Source organism: Schistocerca nitens, chromosome 5, assembly GCF_023898315.1.
Source record: "Schistocerca nitens isolate TAMUIC-IGC-003100 chromosome 5, iqSchNite1.1, whole genome shotgun sequence".
Lineage (NCBI taxonomy): Eukaryota > Metazoa > Arthropoda > Insecta > Orthoptera > Acrididae > Schistocerca > Schistocerca nitens.
The window spans coordinates 567,072,101-567,092,618 of NC_064618.1; the positions used below are offsets into that span (position 1 = coordinate 567,072,101).

A 20,518-nucleotide genomic window follows, 5' to 3' on the forward strand; every position below is an offset into this window, starting at 1 on the left:
TGAGTTTCGATTCCCCCTAAAGGGGGCGGGCTGACAGCAGCTTATTACGCCGCTCTTCAGTCTACAGAATTTGTTTTAAAAAGATGAAGATAAGAAAAAATAATGACAGTTGGCGATAAAATCGGTGACTTAAAGGTAAAATGGCAGAAAATTCTGGAGCTTAAAACATAAAACACAGTGTTGATGATGCTAATAAAATACACAGGAAGCAGAAAAATAGCAGACAGACAATTAAAAAACACGGCGACAGTCTGGGTTCTGTTCGCAAAAGATATAAAATGCACACCCAGCGACAGCATGATTTCTGTTCGCAACACTGTGGAAAGCCGGCCGCGGTGGTCTAGCGGTTCTAGGCGCGCAGTCCGGAACCGCGCGACTGCTACGGTCGCAGGTTCGAATCCTGCCTCGGGCATGGATGTGTGTGATGTCATTAGGTTAGTTAGGTTTAAGTAGTTCTAAGTTCTAGGGGACTGATGACCACAGATGTTAAGTCCCATAGTGCTCAGAGCTATTTTTGAACCACTGTGGAAAGACGCACAACACTGAAAACTCACTTAAACACTGCATTAAAAAGTTGGCACAAATATGACATACCACACCCGAGAGCAGGTGGGGGGAAACTGGTCAGATGACGGGAAAAAAGGGGGGGGGGAAGGAGAGGAAAAGTGAAGGGGGAGGGGGGAAAGGAGCCAATGGAAGATGAGGATCCATAAGACGGGTGGGGGGTCCTAGCGGCGCCTCGCGGCGAGCGTAAGTACTGCGACTGGCTGTGTACTCTTTGGCTAGCACAGCCGTTCTTCTGTTCCGTTTATCGAGAGAATCATATCTGGCGGATCGATCTCTCAGGCAGCGGTGTGATCGTATGACTGATGACATCACAGAGTGAACGTTGTGAAATGTGAAACCCGGTTGGGTTCTGTGGAGCTTTGTCCTGGTGTCAATGAGTTGCAGGCGATCGATACCCATCGAGAGAGCCACACAAGGTGAATGCTGTGGGAATTGGTCAGCGGATCCTTGTGTCAAGTTCAAGTCTCCACCGAGCACCAGATCGTCTTATGACCCTGTGAAGAGCGGTGTGACCTCCTTGGCGAAGAATGTGTGTTGGTCATGACGGCGGCTAGAAGTCATGTTCGTAGATGTTAATGATAGGGTGAAGCCCATACTCCGTTCAGTTGGGAGGTATGCAACATCCTATGCAGGGGGCCCGTCGCTTAGGAGGATGGAGACACACTACCAGTGTCGGAGACGTGAGAAACGTAGGCGGTGTACCTGGGGCGCACTTGGCAGTTAGTGTCGAACACCTCCTGCAGGTGTGCAATACCAACATCTGTAGATGGTGCCTCAGAACATGACCGGTTTGTGAGGGGCTCAGATGTTGGCAAGATTCATTGTGGCGACACGATATTGGTGGGTACTGTCGCTTGCAGTTGATGCAGAATGGTTGGAGGAAGCATCTTGCAGGTGTAGACCCACCGGATCTCCCGCATTGGTCACGATTACTGGCAGGGTGCCGGCTCAGGCACCTCCGTGGGATGCTCTCGCTCGGACACGCTGTTGGTCTGATCCGCTGCTAGTAGCCTAGTCGGTTACTGTCGGAGTGGGGGAAGCAGGCGTTGTGACAATAGCTGCTGGGGATCTGTTATTCTCACGTACTGGCAACACTGAGTTCGTGTTCAGAACTGAGACAGGATTCTTCACAGGAGAGGCGTCAGGAGTGGTCGTACCATGTGACTGGACGCAGTATGGAAGGTCACCATCAGACATCGGGTCGTCATCTCGCGAGGTCATCTGAAGGAGAGCTTCATAGGAGTGTGTTGGTCGGCATTTCTCGCGCTTCCTGGGCGACCACTGTTTCAAAACGTGTTGTTCCGAATCAGGATGTGGTCGCCCATCATCCGACGCTATAACCATCTGGGTAAAGACAGCAGTCGGCACGACAACTAGTTCGACGTCCATAGTTCAAGCAGGGTCGACTGCCACGGTCCTGAAAGAGAATGTTTCCGGTGCGAGAGCTGGGGGTGAGGCCATACTGTTTTCGTTGACGTATTGTGGTGCGTTCGGTGGCGTTGACGAGACTTCAGGTATATCCTGAAGTAACGTGGCAGGGCTCGGTGCTACCGTCGCGTAGGTAACAGGTAGGGACGTGAACGTCGATGCCGGGGTCGCTTCACCCAGCGGTGTCTGTATCAAACGTTGGCTTAAACATTCGGACTGGTCATGTCCTTAATGGCCACATCCAGAGAACGTGCGTGGCTGGCCATCTTACATGACGATAGCCTGCACACTGCCGATCATCAGTTACGAAGGAACGTGTTTCATCAGCCCAATTTTGATCAGTCGGACGCCATTTAACACTGTGTAGGTCGTAAATCTTTGCCACTTAGCCGTGAGGTGACCTAAGACGTTTCCATATGGTTGGGAAGAGACAATGACTACCTACTGTGGCACCTCGAAAGCGAGTTCAAACACACGCAAAGTTCGGAGACCGAATCCCACGTGGTCCACTGTCACTGCACCAACGTGTCCACCAAAGTGTTTAAATTTTAGTGCGGCGGCATATCGTTGCATAACTTCAGCGCATAGTGCCTCCGTCGACACCTTGATGTATACAACACTTTCTGTGAAGGAAAAATGTATTCCGATCACGTCCAGGGAGTTCAAACGCATATCCTCCCGTTTGAGGTTTTCAACTTCAAAAGGTCTTGGTCGTGGATGTTTGGCCTGAAACGCTACTTTGATCGTTGCATGGCGTAAGCGCCTTGAGGTACGGTAGTAGTGGGCTCTATAAACACGTGTACCACGGCGCTAAAGTAAACAACGCCGAGAGCTTGGTCTGCGCGCGGGGCATTTCCATACGCTACCACGGCTGAGAGGCGACTGATTTCGAAATCGGGACCTCTAGCACGACAGTTTGAGGTTCTAGCAACTCACCTACCAGGGATCTTCGCATTCACAGCTTAGAGATATGGTTTGCCTATACTCCGTAGTTCTGGCGTCACTTTTAATTGCCGTTTACGCAAGTTGTATTGAACGACAGCACACAGCACAAACTAAATCGGTGTTTTTGTTGATACTCCATCGACACACTACGTTTGGTATCGATCTGAGTGTCTACATCTGGAGGTCTGGGTGTAAGTGAACTCGAACGTGAGCAGACTGTTGGTGCTCTTATGACGGGGGCTTCAATAACCAGGTAACAGATGTGTTTGGCGCTTCAAAAGGCACGGTATCGAAGATTCGTACCGCATACTGTGAAAGCGGAAATATATCTTTTGCTAGGTCAGAAATGGGACGAAAGAGTGTGTCGACTGATCGTGACAGACGGTCATTGAAGAGGATTGTGACAAAACATAGTAAGAGGATGAGTGTTGCAAAAGTCACTGCGGAACTGAATGTCGCACTCGCAAAACCTGTCAGTGTGAAAACAACACGGTGGGTGCTGTATAAGTAGGAATTGAAGGGTGAAATTGGAATTTCAAAGTTATTCATCAGTGACACAAATGCTCGTAAGACGAAAACATGGTGATAAGCCACAAAAGTTGGACCTTTGAGCAACGCAAACAAGTAATTTTGTAAGACAAGTTTTGTTTCATACTGTTTTCAAATTCCGTCCGAATTTGGGTCCCAAGAGTGAAACATGAAAAAGGGGTGAGAGGGGGAGGGGGTCGGTGACGATTTGGGCAGCCATATCGTGTTCCATAGTCGCTTTACTCCCGAGGACTGTGTGATCATTTTAGTCGATCAGGTCCATCCCATGTTTGTTCCCCAAAAGAGGTGCTGTGCTCGAAGGCGACAGGGGCACTGTTCAGACAACTCGCATCACCCACGAGGGACTGGTTTAGTGAGCTCGAGGATGAAGTGTCGCATCCCACTCTTGCTGAGCCATTGAGGCCTACTTTGGAGAGAAAGTTGCGTGAGCGCTGCCACGCGGTGTGGCCGCGCTGTTTGAGGCGTGATGTTACGAATTGCGCGGCTCCTCCTGCCGGAGGTTCGAGGCCTCCCTCGGGCATGTGTGTGTGGTTGTTGATCTTAGCATAGGTTAAAGTCAGTGTAAGTCTAGGGACCGATGACCTAAGCAGTTTGGTCCATTAGGAATTCATACATATTCGAATTCATACATATTCGAACTTTTTTTTTTTTTTTTTTTTTTTTTGCGTGAGCGCTATGCACATCCGTCGCAGTCATCTGAACTTTTCACTATATGGCAGAAAGAATGGTATAAGAGTCTCTTAAAAATCATACGTGATCTGTTATTTATCAATTTCGAGACGAACGGAAGCTGTTTTGAACGCCAGCAGGTTTCCTACAACATTTTAGGCATAGTCGCATGCAGTGATTTTCGTGTTTCCGTATTTTTGTCCAACCCCTGCACAAAAATGCCTGCTTCTAGTGGTCAATTCTGACAGATTTATATCCAGTGAATTAGAATGCATATTGTGTATATAACTACATGGTTGTTTCTTCAATGACTTAATGTGGGTAACAGATTCGTGTTATAATATCGGACAACCTGAAATTTAATACAGAAGTTTTCTTCTCCAGCATCCATTGTTTGGAGCATTGAAATGAATTCCGGGATGGCTTCCTGGAGAACGTCACTTTTGATTGTATGAATCTCTTTGGGAATTGCAGGACGGAGATACAGTAGCGATGAATGAGCTTCTTTGAATACTCTGTCGTTTAGATAACCACATGCGAAATTATCAGGAGGTTGAAATCGGGACGATAAGGGATCATTCTACACTGTTTTCAGTGAACACAAAGATATCTAGGGCGACGATCCAAGATACGTCCCCTGGTGTCTAACGGTGGATTACAAATCGCACAGAAAAAGCATTTGTCTTGATTTGTTGCAGCATTTTGAAGCTGAGGGGGAGGCCTTCTTGTCGCGGTTTGTGACAGGTAAAGAAACTTGGGTTGAGCCCAAAACAAAACACAGTCGATGGAATGGCGCCACTCCCACTCACCAGAGGAGAAAAAATTCAAAGCAACTGGTTCTGCCGGTAAGGTCTTGATTACCGTCTTCTGAGGCTGTGAAGATGTGATTATCATTGATGTGGTGCCAAGAGGCGGTACCATTAATTCAGAAGCATATGCAACACATTAACAAAACTGAAGACGCCCTTTTGGTGACTTCGGTGCTACAGCAACCCAGGAGATGTTTTGCTGCAACACGAAAACGTTCGGCCCCACATAAGTCTGAGGACTGCTGAACACATCGCAAAACAGGGTTGGACTGTTATCCCACCCACAACATAGCCCTGATCTAGTACCCTCGGACTTCCATTTGTTTGGGCCATTAAAGGATGCCATTCGTGGAAGACATTTTGAGGACGATGAGGAGGTGATTCACACAGTGAAGCATTGACTCCGCCACCAGGACAAGGATTTGTAATGTCAGGGCATACACGCACGTCCTGGTTTCGCGCTGGAGGAAGACCACAGAACAGTATGCAGATTACGTGGAAAAATAGGGTATGTAGATAAAACACCATTCTTTCCTGTGTGTAATTCTCTTTATGTTCAATAAAGAACTGTTGAAGAAAAGAAAATTCGGTGCGTTACCTGCTGGGCAACCCTCGTATTTTCAATGTAAGGAAGAATTAGGTGCACGTTTGGTTGACTGCGCATATTTTACGCGCGGCAACAAAGACACGCCGAGCAGCAAGAATGAGTATAGGAAATTTATCAAGTTTAGCAACAAACTGAAGCCGTCATTTGTAATTTGTGCTGATATGGAGTGCGTGTTGGAATCAGTTACTACTTGCAGTCACAGTAGTGACTGGTCAATATTCCGACCTGGTCCAACTTCTGACAACGTTCAGCACAGCCTATATGCACGGTGGATATGATGGAGGATATTTCGAGTTTAAATTGTACAGAGATAGCGATTGCATGAAATGTTCACGGAAAAGCTGTACGCAGTTGCTGAGAATGTGAATGATTTGTTACTGAAAAATAAAAAGGTTGAAATAAGTCCTGAAGGAGAATTAGTTTTACGCTCGGCACAGGTCTGCCATATTTGCAGGGAACCGTTTGAGGAAGGAGATGTTAAACACAGGAACCTCACCATTTCATCAGTGTTTGTCGAGGTTCAGCACATGCCAGTTGCAATGTGAAGTGCAGGCCTCATATACTGTCCCCATCGTATTCCACAATATAAGCAATTACGAGGTTCATTTCTTGATGCTAACATAAGTGAACCAAAGTTGGCGATGATGAAGTTCAACTGAATCTAGGTCGCGTTTCTCTGCTATAGCATTACGTGGCAAAAATAAATCGTTTACCAAAAGTAATGAAATTTTTGTCTATGAGTGGCACTACAATGTAAAGTTGCAATTTTTCACTTCAAAAATTTTTTTGATGTACTCACTCGAAAAGCGTGCATCATGCGGGAAATCAGATGAACTCAACATAACGTGGGCATATTTTCCTGATGATCAGGAAAGAGAAATTTTTCGCATGAGTATGCGAGCAATGAATTATTTTTAATGGACGAGCACTTATCCTCAATGAAAAGTTTAAAAGCTGATTAATAGGCGAAACGATAACAGAAGGTGAGTACCAGGGAGCTTGCAATGTATGGAATGTATTCAAGTGTAAAACACTTCGAGACTGTTTCGATTTATATTTGAAAATTTGCCTTCCACTTCTTGCTCATGTGTTCGAAAACCTCTCCAGCCTTCGCCTTAAGTCATATGAATTTGACCCTGTACATTGAATTACTTCATCCAGTTTGGTAGAGTATGCTTTTGCTGAAAATTAAGGAAGCAGAACTGCAGCTTATTAGTGATACTGATCTACTCTATTTGGTTGAAAGACGTATTAGAGGCGGTATTTTCCATTGTTCTTGCAGACATGCTGTTGCCAATTACTGCTTCTTAATCAATGATGACGGCAAGATTGACGTATCTTACATGTCTTTATGTGAATAGCATGGGCGATTTTACAATATCTTCCAGTATACAGTTTTGTATGGCTTTTTCCAGAGAGTGTTGAAACTTTTACTCTGTAAAATGTAGCAGCATTTCCAAAATGGACCTCAAAAATCCTGCCAGTGTTAAAGACTTCCATTCAGATTTGTCCTTATCTACAGAAAAAAATGTCACCACCAATCGATACTAAAAAACCAAAAATATTAATTTCAGTCATATATTGAGATTAACGCACAAAACGTATGAGTTCGCAAGCAGTATTTATTTCAAACTGATGAATAATAGTGTTTTTGGAAAAACTATGCAAAAAAGGGCGAATATTGTTGAACATATGACTAACATCATGGTGGGAAGGTAGATCTGGAGCAGCTGCATTAACTGCCAATCTAAATTTTAGACGAAACTTTAGTTAGCAATGAACTGGTTTACTGTATCTTTTGTTAAATCCATTACAGTGGGAATGGCTATACTGGATATTTCGAAAACCCTTCTTATCGACTTTCGTTGTTTGTTGTTGTGGTCTTCAGTCCTGAGACTGGTTTGATGCAGCTCTCCACGCTACTCTATCCTGTGCAAGCTTGTTCATCTCCCAGTACCTACTGCAACCTACACCATTCTGAATCTGCTTTGTGTATTCATCTCTTGGTCTCCCTCTAAGATTTTTACCCTCCACACTGCCCTCCAACACTAAATTGGTGATCCCTCGATGTCTCAGAACATGTCCTACCAACCGATCCCTTCTTCTAGTCAAGTTGTGCCACAAGCTTCTCTTCTCCCCAATTCTATTCAATACCTCCTCATTAGCTGGCCGCGGTGGTCTCGCGGTTCTAGGCGCACAGCCCGGAACCGCGCGACTGCTACGGTCGCAGGTTCGAATCCTGCCTCGGGCATGGATGTGTGTGATGTCCTTAGGTTAGTTGGGTTTAAGTAGTTCTAAGTTCTAGGGGACTGATGACCACAGATGTTAAGTCCCATAGCGCTCAGAGCCATTTGAAACTCCTCATTAGTTATGTGATCTACCCATCTAATCTTCAGCATTCTTCTGTAGCACCACATTTCGAAAGCTTCTATTCTCTTCTTGTCATAACTATTTATCGTCCACGTTTCACTTCCATACATGGCTACACTGCATACAAATACATTTAGAAACGACTTCCTGACACTTAAATCTATACTCGATGTTAACAAATTTCTCTTCTTCAGAAACGCTTTTCTTGCCATTGCCAATCTACACTTTATATCCTCTCTACTTCGACCATCATCAGTTATTTTGCTCCCGCAAATAGCAAAACTCCTTTACTACTTTAAGTGTCTCATTTCCTAATCTAATTCCCTCAGCATCACCCGACTTAATTAGATTACATTCCATCATCCTCGTTTTGATTTTGTTGATGTTCATCTTATATCCTCCTTTTAAGACAATGTCCATTCCATTCAACTGCTCTTCCAAGTCCTTTGCTGTCTCTGACAGAATTACAATGTCATCGGCGAACGTCGATGTTTTTATTTCTTTTCCATGGACTTTAATACCTACTCCGAATTTTTCTTTTGTATTCTTTACTGCTTGCTCAATATACAGATTGAATAACATCAGGGAGAGGCTACAACCCTGTCTCAGTCCCTTCCCAACCACTGCTTTCCTTTCATACCCCTCAACTCTTATAACTGCAATCTGCTTTCTGTACAAATTGTAAATAGCCTTTCGCTCCCTGTATTTTACCCCTGCCACCTCCAGAATTTGAAAGAGAGTATTCCAATCAACATTGTCAAAAGCTTTCTCTAAGTCTACAAATGCTTTCTTCTAAGATAAGTCGTAAGGTCAGTATTGCCTCACATGTTCCAACATTTCTACGGAATCCAAACTGATCATCCCCGAGGTCTGCTTCTATCATAGTTTCATATTAAAAAAGTTTCCAGCTAATCATGTAAAAGTGTGCCATACTAACACCGATAGCGTAATTTATCACGTTAAAACTCCAAATATTTACAGGGTAGCAGGAGTGATATCCATACAAAGTTTACTACCTCATTTTTCCGTGTAAATAACAGATGCAATATTCCACTGGTCAAGAAAAAAAATTAGCAAAAATGTATGCACTGAGATTGATTATGGACACGTAATGTGGAGGGACAAAAGGTGCAAAACATTCTGTTAATGTTTATTATCGTCAACAGGCAATGTGTCTTAGATTCAGAAGTGAAAAGAACTGTGCAACATGTAATTCAAACAAAGTACCATGTAGTGTTAGCCGTTAAACACAGCAAACTAAATTTATCTGCACGAATGATAAATGTTTTATACTTCCAGATAATGTGAACTTATTGACGATGATGATTTTCTTATAAATAACCTAGATCCCTGCAAAAAGTAAATTGTATATGTTTGAAGAATGTAAATTGTACCCAGGCAAAGGTCCCGAGTTCGAGTTTCGGTCCGGCAAGCAGTTTTAATCTGCCAGGAAGTTTCATGTAAATTGTAGATTGTCACTGTAAATTGTAGTTCAGGCTAACTACCACCTTTGTAGCTGATGTGAATTGCGGTACTCATATAAAAATACTTCTTCCTGACCGATTTGATTACACTCGCAATCACCAGGAAAATGCATTATTATTTTGAGATAGTCCAATTTCAAATATGATCACTTTTCGATAAATCGGTAATTATGTAATTTATAATGTGATCAAAAAACGTCCATGGCAATTGCTCAGACAACAAAAATGCGAACTTTAACTGAGAAATGTAAAAACGTTGTACAATTTAAGTCCTGACTAAATCCATCGTAAGAAGACTTTAAATAATAACCTGTGCTGAATGATGTATCCAAATATGCACTGTCAACAACGTGTGTATCCAGCTTTCTTTGATGTGTAGTCTTCCTTATAAGAAAATTTGTATATCCAGTACCTTTATTTGAGATTTTTCTTTTTCCTCTGTAATCTATCGGTTGTATTTCATGCAGGATACATATAAATATATAAAGAGAGAGAGAGAGAGAGAGAGAGGGAGGGAGGAGAGACATGGAATCTGACATAATATTAGTGAAGTTGACATGTGTTATCTCTTAGTATCCGGCATGTAATGAAGTAATACACGCTGAAATTACGAGCTCTCTCTCTCTCTCCTCACACACTAGCCCCAATGTCTCCAACCTTCCCTCTACCTCTCTTTCAACTATCCAGCTAGGAGTTGCACCTAAGTCCATAACATGTTTATCAGATGTGTGTGCGCGTGTACGCACGATGATACCAATTTACGAAATACACAGTCAACTGTCTTTGAACATGCCGCTAGTTCAAGTGAATCTTACATATCATTCTGGTGTTGAAATATTCTATATCTTTGAACATACCATCATTTTACGTAATTTCCTTGAAGCTCAAATATTATTTTTATTTTTAGTTTGGGAACTTTTTTACGCAATTTAAATGAAGGATACGTGATTTGGCAGCCACACTGATTGGCTGCCTCGTTTTAATGCCCATTAAAATGCTATACTGTGATTGGCTGCTTCAGTTTAGTAGCTGTTAAAATACTACGCTGAGACTGTGTGGAGAGTGGAGGGGGAAGGGAATAGGGAGTGAAGGAAGTGGAGGGGATAGAAAGCACCACTGGGCTAGTTCATCCATCTTGCCTTTTTTTTTTTTAATTTACTGCCACTGCCACCACCTTGCATTTTTAATTTTCCCGCCAGTGCCATCTTTCAGTTTTACATTTTCTTCCACCGCCGTCTTGGCTTGTAGCTGATTCTTCAACTGTGTCTTCGAACACACCTAGATATAATAATTTTATCTACCAATAATGTGTCATTATGAAGCGGGAATGCAAAGTTATGTAATAGAGATTCAAACAATTGCTTATAGATAAGTGGAACACCTCAAATATCAGAACACCTTTCATCCTACTCTTGTTTTGTCCGTTTAAATTATTAAAATGTTAAAGAATTTTCTTACAACTGTTTGTGGAGTTGTGTTATTTCTGGTGAGGCAGGGTCCCTGTTCATCATGATATCCGGGAATTTCTTCTTGAGAGTGTAGTAGGCGTCCAACGTCTTCTTCGTCTTCTCAATGCTGCACTTGCAGCTAACGTACAAGCGCTCCAGACGACCGTCAGCTGATGGAAGAAGCAAGGTGTGAGGGCTGAAGGGAAAAATATGTTAGTCTGTTATTATTCAGAAATCCATGAAATTTAAAAGGACAGATGATGTACTGCATCTGCTGCGATTAAAAGCAAACTACTGTGGTCACATTACAATCCTTCCAAGACGGTACAAACACACGCAGCTATGAGCTACGAAGACAAGAAGGAAAGATCTCGTGCTGCCACAGAGGGACTGCATAATTAAAATAATAAAGAAAACCAATTCATTTTAGATATACGAGGGCGTGCTAAAAACTAATGCCCCGTAAGTTTTTATGTAAAAACATCCCAACGAGATACCAGTTTGCTGATACCGTCACTGTAGAATGTTTCTTGCGGGGCCACAACCACACCTCTGCCTTCACCGCTTCATCACTATCAAAGTGAAATACTCGAAGGTGTTACTTAAGTCATGGAAACAGATGAAAATCGGAAGGGGCCAAGTCGGACTGTAAGGAAGATGATCGATTACAGTGAACCAAAGGTATCAGATTGTTGCAGACGTTGAGCGCTCGTGTGTGGTCTGGCATTGTTGTGCTGAAGGAGAATGTGCTGCTAGTGTGGGCGAATGCGTGCTTTCAGAAAGTCGACTACAGCATGCTGTTGCCCACACACCGATATAGTTACGTTACACACCGCCATGTTGCACTCTATAATTCGGAGTTAATAACGTTGGTTTTATTTAAAAAAAGATTTAAGGGTCTACACATAAAAAATTCAGAGGCATTACTTTTCAGCATGTCCTCTTAGTTAGCTGTTCCTTTTATCACATGTTACGCAGAATGTTTCAACAGTGCAGTGTCCAAAAATGTCTGCAAAATATAACTTAGATATCTCTTAAGTGGACGTAAAATCTTTTCTATCCGTTGTTTACACGATTTGGATGCAAAAGATATGGAAATGTCATTTTGCTGGCTGCGTACATATTGTTTGTGTGTATGGTTATATGCTACTCATTTACAGATCATAAGAAAGCGGAGTGCTTTAAACTTATGAAAATGAGCGTATAAATCTGCGACACTGCTCGTGATATTTCTGCAAAAGTAACAATATAGTAACTATTTTTTCTTCTAAATTATATTTCTTACTGCTTTTTAGCGTCGTGTTTACAGATTTGTGTAAATACAGTTTCACTTCATTTCAAGGAGTAGCGTTATAGCCCGTTCCGTCTTCACAAAAGCCACCTTTCCCTTCGTCTTCATATACCTTTTTTTCCTACAGGTCTATAGTCCACTGTGTCGTACTATTCTTTCTGGCCCCAGTCTTTCAATACGCTCCTTTCATTTTGCGATCCCTTTTTCTCATCTTTCATTATACTTAATTTTATTATTTCAGAATTCTTTATTTGATCTCTCAGAGTACATCTTAAAAATTTCATTTGCACTGACTTTGGTCTTTCTTAGTTATTGTCCAAGTCTCACTTACGTATGTGAGGACAGGAGTTGCCATTACTTTGTAGGATTTTGTCCTTTAGCTAAATTTCCACATATAGTGCCACATGTCATTTGACACGTATTTAACTGATTGCAGAAGTCATTTATTTAATACAGATATTGTTTGTTTTAACTTGAGACAACTAAATATCTCGAAAACGGCGCATCGTACGAAAAAAATATTCTATGTGAAAACTCATTATTAGTAAAGAGAACATCCGTTCGTGTTACAATTGGCTCTTCCTAACCATACCTCCAGGTCGGCGCGTTCAGCTTCGTATTTTCAGATAGGAACCCCCCTCACCTCCTTTTATTGCTTATCCATATTCTACGCCAAAAGGTACGTACAGCTTACTCAAACCATTGCTTTCCATTCGTAGTAGATGGCACTGTAATCGACAAAACTAAAGTGAGCCTGATTTTTTTATTAACAAAGGATACATTTCATTCTACATTTCATTTACGACGTAAATGTAAACAGTTGTGATCTAACGGTTGATACTGATGTTTAGACGTTCCTTGAGCGTTGCAAATGTGATGGTGCTGTACAAATAATACGGCTAGACATTAAATTTCTGGAAAATAGCTCCTTGTATGGTAACGTGGCTGTCCTCTAGGGCCAGCGTCTCTGAATACTAATCAAAACGTCCTGGGTACCAGGTTCTAATTATGCCACAGATTAAATGTGAAATAAAAATCATCAGCAATGACGGACAAAGACTTCCGGAAAAGAAGTCACCCTCCTCCTGCCAACAGCCATGTCAAAGAAGGTGGTGGAGCGGATAAAGGTTCAGAGCACTCTCTCGCCTTTAGGGTGGGATACTGCTTCTAAAACGCGGTAGATTCAGCTATGACCACTGCCATGAGAATGCAGAAGGCAATGGAGATCATTGCATTAAAGACAAATAATGTGTATCCACAGGAAATATGGCCTGTAACTGAAAAAAGTGCCATGATGATCTCTCCATTGGGTAAACATTGCAGACTAGTCCCCATTCGGATCTCTGGGTGGGAGCCGGCCGCGGTGGTCTCGCGGTTCTAGGCGCGCAGTCCGGAACCGTGCGACTGCTACGGTCGCAGGTTCGAATCCTGCCTCGGGCATGGATGTGTGTGATGTTCTTAGGTTAGTTAGGTTTAAGTAGTTCTAAGTTCTAGGGGACTGATGACCACAGCAGTTGAGTCCCATAGTGCTCAGAGCCATTTGAACCATCTGGGTGGGAACTGCCAAAGGTGAGACGGCATTGAGTAAAAGATTGATTAATGAACAGAAGACTATCGTTCTACGATTCGGGGCGTGGAATTTTACAAGTTTGAATGTGGTAGGAAAGCTAGAAAATGTGAAAAGGGAAATCGAAAGACTCATTCTAGATAGTAGGAATCAGTGAAGTGAAATGAAAAAAAAAAAAAGACAAGGATTTCAGGTCAGATGAGTATAGAGTAATATCAACAGCAGCAGCAAAAATGGTCTAACGGGAGTAGGATCCATTACAAATAGATAGGTAGGGCAAAGAGAACAGATCAGTGATAGGGTTGCTCTTATTAGAATCGATAGCAAACCAACACCAACGACAGTTCAGGTATACATGCCGATATGGCAAGCTGAAGATGAGGAAAGTATACGAGGTGCGGCTAGAAAAAAAACCGGACTAGTACTGGTGAAACAATAAAACGAATGCAATAAGGCTGAGAGTCGCGTGGCCTGTCACGTGACTCTCGCTCCGCCTACTGCTCGAGTTTCATCTGCCTCCTGCACTCAGTCTGCCCGTGGCGTCTGTTTTAAGTAGTTGACGTTTTGTCTGTGCGTCGGAAAATGTTGAGTGTACAGAAAGAACAGCGTGTTAACATCAAATTTTGTTTCAAACTAGGAAAATCTGCAAGTGAAACGTTTGTAATGTTACAACAAGTGTACGGCGATGATTGTTTATCGCGAACACAAGTGTTTGAGTGGTTTAAACGATTTAAAGATGGCCGCGAAGACACCAGTGATGACACTCGCACTGGCAGACCATTGTCAGCAAAAACTGATGCAAACATTGAAAAAACGGTAGACTTGTTCGACAAGATCGCCGTTTAATAATCAGAGCAGTGTCTGAGTTAACAGGAGTTGAAAAGGAAAGTGTTAGGCAGATTCTTCATGAAAGTTTCAACATGAACAAAGTGCGTTCAAAAATGGTTCCAAAGTGTCTCACAATTGAACAGAAGGAACGCCGAAGAATGATTTGTTCTGACATCCTGGAAAACATTGAAAGTGATCCCACCTTCTTACAAAATGTTATTACTTGCGATGAATCGTGGTTTTTTACTTACGATCCCGAAACTAAACGCCAATCGATGCATTGGAAAACTCCTGGTTCTCCACGACAAAAAAAAGCACGAATGTCAAAATCTAAATTCAAGGCAATGATGATTGTTTTTTTTTTTTTTGACATCAAAGGGATTGTGCACATTGATTGGGTACCAGAGGGACAAACAGTGAATCAGCATTACTACATTAGCGTCCTGGCTACCCTACGTGAGCGAGTACGGAGAAAACGGAACGATTTGTGGAGAAAAAAGTCATGGGTCCTTAACCAAGACAATGCCACAGCTCACAGTGCGTTGTCAGTGAAGACGTTTTTGGCAAAACACAACATTCCCATCTTAGATCATCCACCCTACTCACCTGATTTGGCCCCCTGTGACTTTTTTCTTTTCCCTAAAGTCAAGTCAGCTTTGAAAGGAACTAGATTTGAGACTACTGAAGCAGTAAAAGAAAAAGCGACGGAAGTAATGTATGGACTTACCGAAAATGATCTGCAGCATTGCTATGAACAGTGGAAAATTCGTATGGAGCGGTGTAGAGACCGAGGAGGAGAGTACATTGAAGGAGATAACATGAAATTGAAAATAATTGTAAATAAATGTTTTTTCCAGCATCAGTCCGGTTTTTTTCTAGCCGCACCTCGTATGAGGATATTGAAAGGCTAATACTGTACATAAAGGGAGATGAAAATCTAATAGTCATGGGCTTGGGACAAGGAATGAGAGAGGAAAGAGTAATTGAGTTCTGTAATAAATGTCAGCTAGTAACAGCGAATACTCTGTTCCAGAACTACAAGAGGAGTCGTTATACTTGGAAAAGACCGGGTGATATGGGAAGATTTCCGTTAGATTACATCATGGTCAGACAAAGATTCCGAAATCAGATACTGGATTGTAAGACGTACCCAGGAGCGGATATAGACTCAGATCACAATACAGTAGTGACGAAGAGTAGGCTGCAGTTCAAGAGATTAGTAAAGAAGAATCAATATGCAAAGAAGTGGGATGCGGAAGAACTAAGGGATGACGAGACACGCTTGATGTTCTCTAAGGCTATAGCAACAGCAATAAGTAATAGCTCAGTTGAAGAGGAATGGACATTTCTAAAGAGGGTCAGCACAGAAGTTGGAAAGAAAAACATAGGTACGAAAAAGGTAACTGCGAAGGAACCACGGGTAACAGAAGAAATGCTTCAGTTGATCGATGAAAGGAGGAAACAGAAAAATGGTCCGGGAAACTCAGGAAACAGAATTACAAGTCGCTGAGGAATGAAATAAATAGGAAGTGCGAGGTAGCTAAGACGAAACCGAAAAAGAAATGATTGTCGAAAGGACTGACTCAGCATACAGGAAAGTCAAAACAACCTTCGGTAACATTAAAAGCAAGGATGGTAGCATAAAGAGTGCTACGGGAACGCCACTGTTAATTGCAGAGGAGAGGGCGGCCAGGTGGGCAGAGTACACTGAAGGCCTCTATGAGGGGGGGGGGGGGGGAAGATTTGTCTGATGTAATAGAAGAAGAAACAGAAGTCGATTTAGAAGAGATAGGGGAACCAGTATTAGACTCAGAATTTAAGAGAGCTTTGGAGGACTTAAGATTAAATAAGACAGAACAGGTAGATAACATTCCATCAGAATTTCTAAAATCATCGGGGGAAGTGGCAACGAACCGACTCCTCACGTTGGTGTGTAGAATGTACGACTCTGACTTTCGAAAAAATTTTATCCACACAGTTCCCAAGATTGCAAGAGCTTACATGTGTGAGGATTATCGCACAATCAGCTAAACAGCTCATGCATCCAAGTTGCTAACAAGGATAATATACAGAAGAATGCAAAAGAAAATTGAGGATGCGCAAATGACGATCAGTTTGGCTTTAGAAAAGGTAAAGGCGCCCGAGAGGCAATTCTGACGTTGCGGTTGATAATGGAAGCCAGACTAAAGAAATATCAAGGCACACTCATAGGATTTGTCGACCTGGAAAAAGCGTTAGACAACGTAGAATGGTGTAAGAGATTCGAAGTTCTGAGAAAAATAGGGATAAGCTATAAGGAGAGACGGGTAATAAGCAATATGTACAAGAGTTAAGAGGGAATAATAGGAGTGGATGATCAATAATGTAGTGCTCTGATTAAAAAAGGTGCAAGACAGGGATGTAGTCTTTCACCCCTATTGTTCAATATGTACATGGAAGGAGCAATGATGGAAATAAAAAAAGGTCCAAGAGTAGAATTAAAATTCAGAGTGAAATGATATCAAGGATACGATTGGTTGATATTATTGCTATCCTGAGTGAAAGTGAAGAAGAATTACATGATTCGCTGAATGGAAAATTTCGAAATTTGTGGTACGTTCCCATGGGACCAAACTCCTGAGGTCATCGGTCCCAAGGCTTACACACTACTTAATCTAACTTAAACTACCTTACGCTAAGGACAACAAACACAGCCATGGCCGAGGGAGGACTCGAACCTCCGACGGGGGTGGAGCCGCGCAAACCATGGCAAGGCGCCCTAGAAGGCGTTGCTATACTGAGCGGCCACTGAATGGAATGAACAGTCTAATAAGTACAGAATATGGACTGAGAGTAAATCGAAGAAAGACAAAACTAATGAGAAGTACCGGAAATGAGAACAGCGAGAAACTTAACATCAGGACCGATGCCCACAAAGTAGATGAAGTTAAGGAATTCTGTTACCTAGGCAGCAAAATAACCAATGACGGACGGAGCTAGGAGGACATCAAAAGGAGATTAGCACTGGAAAAAAAGGGCATTACTAGCAAATAGAAGTCTAGTAGTGTCAAACATAGGCCTTAATTTGAGGAAGAAATTTCTAAGAATCTGCGTCTGGAGTACAGCATAGTATGGTAGTGAAACATGGAATGTGGGAAAACCGGAACAGAAGAGAATCGAAGCATTTGAGATGTGGTGCTACGGGCAAATATCGAAAATTACGTTGACTGATAAGGTAAGGGATGAGGAGGCTCTGCGCAGAATCAGAGAGGAAAGGAATATGTGGAAAACACTGACAAGGAGAAGGGAAACGATGATAGGACGTCTGTTAAGACGTGAGGGGAATAACTTCCATGTTACTAGAGGGAGCTGTAGAGAGCAAAAACTGTAGAGGAAGACAGAGGTTGGAATACATCCGGCAAATAATTGAGGACGCAAGTTGCAAGTGCTGCTCTGAGACGAAGAGGTTGACACAGGAGAGAAATTCGTGGTGGGCCGCATCAAACGAGTCAGAAGACTGATGACCTAAAAAAAAGTATAAAAACTGAAAACGAAATGCAGAGGCTCAGTCTAGTTATAGTGGGGGTCAGTGAAATGAAGTCGAAAGTAGACTTGTGGCCAGTCGAGTAGAAGGTAACATCAAAAATAGCGGAGAGTGGTATAATAGGAGTAGCATTCGTCATTAATACAAAGGCAGGTGAAAAGTGAGTTACTTAGAACTGTTCAGTGATAGGATTATTCTCATCCGAAAACCAACAACAACAACAATGTTCATGTATACATGTCCATGTCTAAAGCAGAAGATGAAGAGACAGGGAAAGTACATGAGGACGTTGAACTGGTGGTAAAGTACGTAAGAGGGAAAATAAAATCTAATCGTTATGGCGCAATGGAATACAGTTGTAGGGGAAGAAGCAGAAGAAACTTTGCAAGAGAATATGAGTTTGACACTAGGACTGAGAGGCGAAAGGGAATAATTGAGTTCTACAATAAATTTCAGCTAGTAATAGACAATATTCTGCTCAAAAATCATAGAGGAGGAGGTATACTCGGACAAGGGTGGCAGATACGGGGAGATTTCAGTCAGATTACATTATTGTCAGGCAGGGATTCTGAAATCACACGTTGGGTTGTGAGGCATACCTAGGAGCAGATACACTCGGATCACAACGTAGTAGCGATTAAGAGTAGGTTGAAGTTTAAGAGACTTGTCAGGAAACATCAATATGCAAAGAAATGAGATACAGAAGTACTAAGGTATGAAGAGATTCGTTTGAAGTTCTCTGAGGCCATATATACTGAGGTAATGAATAGCTCAATAGGCAGTTCAGCTAAAGAGCAAGGGACATATCTAAAAAGGGCAGTCACTGGAAGTCGGAAAGAAAAACATAGGTACAAGGAAGGTAGCCGCGAATAAACTATGAGCAACAGAAGAAATACTTCTGTTGCTCGAAGAAAGGAGGAAGTACAAAAATGTTCAGGAAAATTCAGGAATACAGAAATAAAGATCACTTAGGAACAAAATACACTCCTGGAAATGGAAAAAAGAACACATTGACACCGGTGTGTCAGACCCACCATACTTGCTCCGGACACTGCGAGAGGGCTGTACAAGCAATGATCACACGCACGGCACAGCGGACACACCAGGAACCGCGGTGTTGGCCGTCGAATGGCGCTAGCTGCGCAGCATTTGTGCACCGCCGCCGTCAGTGTCAGCCAGTTTGCCGTGGCATACGGAGCTCCATCGCAGTCTTTAACACTGGTAGCATGCCGCGGCAGCGTGGACGTGAACCGTATGTGCAGTTGACGGACTTTGAGCGAGGGCGTATAGTGGGCATGCGGGAGGCCGGGTGGACGTACCGCCGAATTGCTCAACACGTGGGGCGTGAGGTCTCCACAGTACATCGATGTTGTCGCCAGTGGTCGGCGGAAGGTGCACGTGCCCGTCGACCTGGGACCGGACCGCAGCGACGCACGGATGCACGCCAAGACCGTAGGATCCTACGCAGTGCCGTAGGGGACCGCACCGCCACTTCCCAGCAAATTAGGGACACTGTTGCTCCTGGGGTATCAGCGAGGACCATTCGCAACCGTCTCCATGAAGCTGGGCTACGGTCCCGCACACCGTTAGGCCGTCTTCCGCTCACGCCCCAACATCGTGCAGCCCGCCTCCAGTGGTGTCGCGACAGGCGTGAATGGAGGGACGAATGGAGACGTGTCGTCTTCAGCGATGAGAGTCGCTTCTGCCTTGGTGCCAATGATGGTCGTATGCGTGTTTGGCGCCGTGCAGGTGAGCGCCACAATCAGGACTGCATACGACCGAGGCACACAGGGCCAACACCCGGCATCATGGTGTGGGGAGCGATCCCCTACACTGGCCGTACACCACTGGTGATCGTCGAGGGGACACTGAATAGTGCACGGTACATCCAAACCGTCATCGAACCCATCGTTCTACCATTCCTAGACCGGCAAGGGAACTTGCTGTTCCAACAGGACAATGCACGTCCGCATGTATCCCGTGCCACCCAACGTGCTCTAGAAGGTGTAAGTCAACTACCCTGGCCAGCAAGATCTCCGGATCTGTCCCCCATTGGGCATGTTTGGGACTGGATGAAGCGTCGTCGCACGCGGTCTGCACGTCCAGCACGAACGCTGGTCCAACTGAGGCGCCAGGTGGAAATGGCATGGCAAGCCGTTCGACAGGACTACATCCAGCATATCTACGATCGTCTCCATGGGAGAATAGCAGCCTGCATTGCTGCGAAAGGTGGATATACACTGTACTAGTGCCGAAATTGTGCATGCTCTGTTGCCTGTGTCTATGTGCCTGTGGTTCTGTCAGTGTGATCATGTGATGTATCTGACCCCAGGAATGTGTCACTAAAGTTTCCCCTTCCTGGGACAATGAATTCACGGTGTTCTTATTTCAATTTCCAGGAGTGTAGATAAAAAATTCGGGGAAGCTAAGGCG

The 20,518-nt window shown here is 43.4% G+C and overlaps 1 protein-coding gene across 1 annotated transcript in view; it reads right to left on the bottom strand.

Annotated features, from left to right (window-relative positions):
• The window catches only part of LOC126259951 (retinol-binding protein pinta-like), a 155,707-nt gene that overhangs the window by 80,047 nt on the left and 55,142 nt on the right, over positions 1 to 20,518 (bottom strand). The window contains exon 3 of the mRNA XM_049957060.1: positions 10,887 to 11,046. Within this exon, the coding sequence (XP_049813017.1) occupies positions 10,887 to 11,046 (160 nt within the window). The remainder of the gene's footprint in view (positions 1 to 10,886; positions 11,047 to 20,518) is intronic.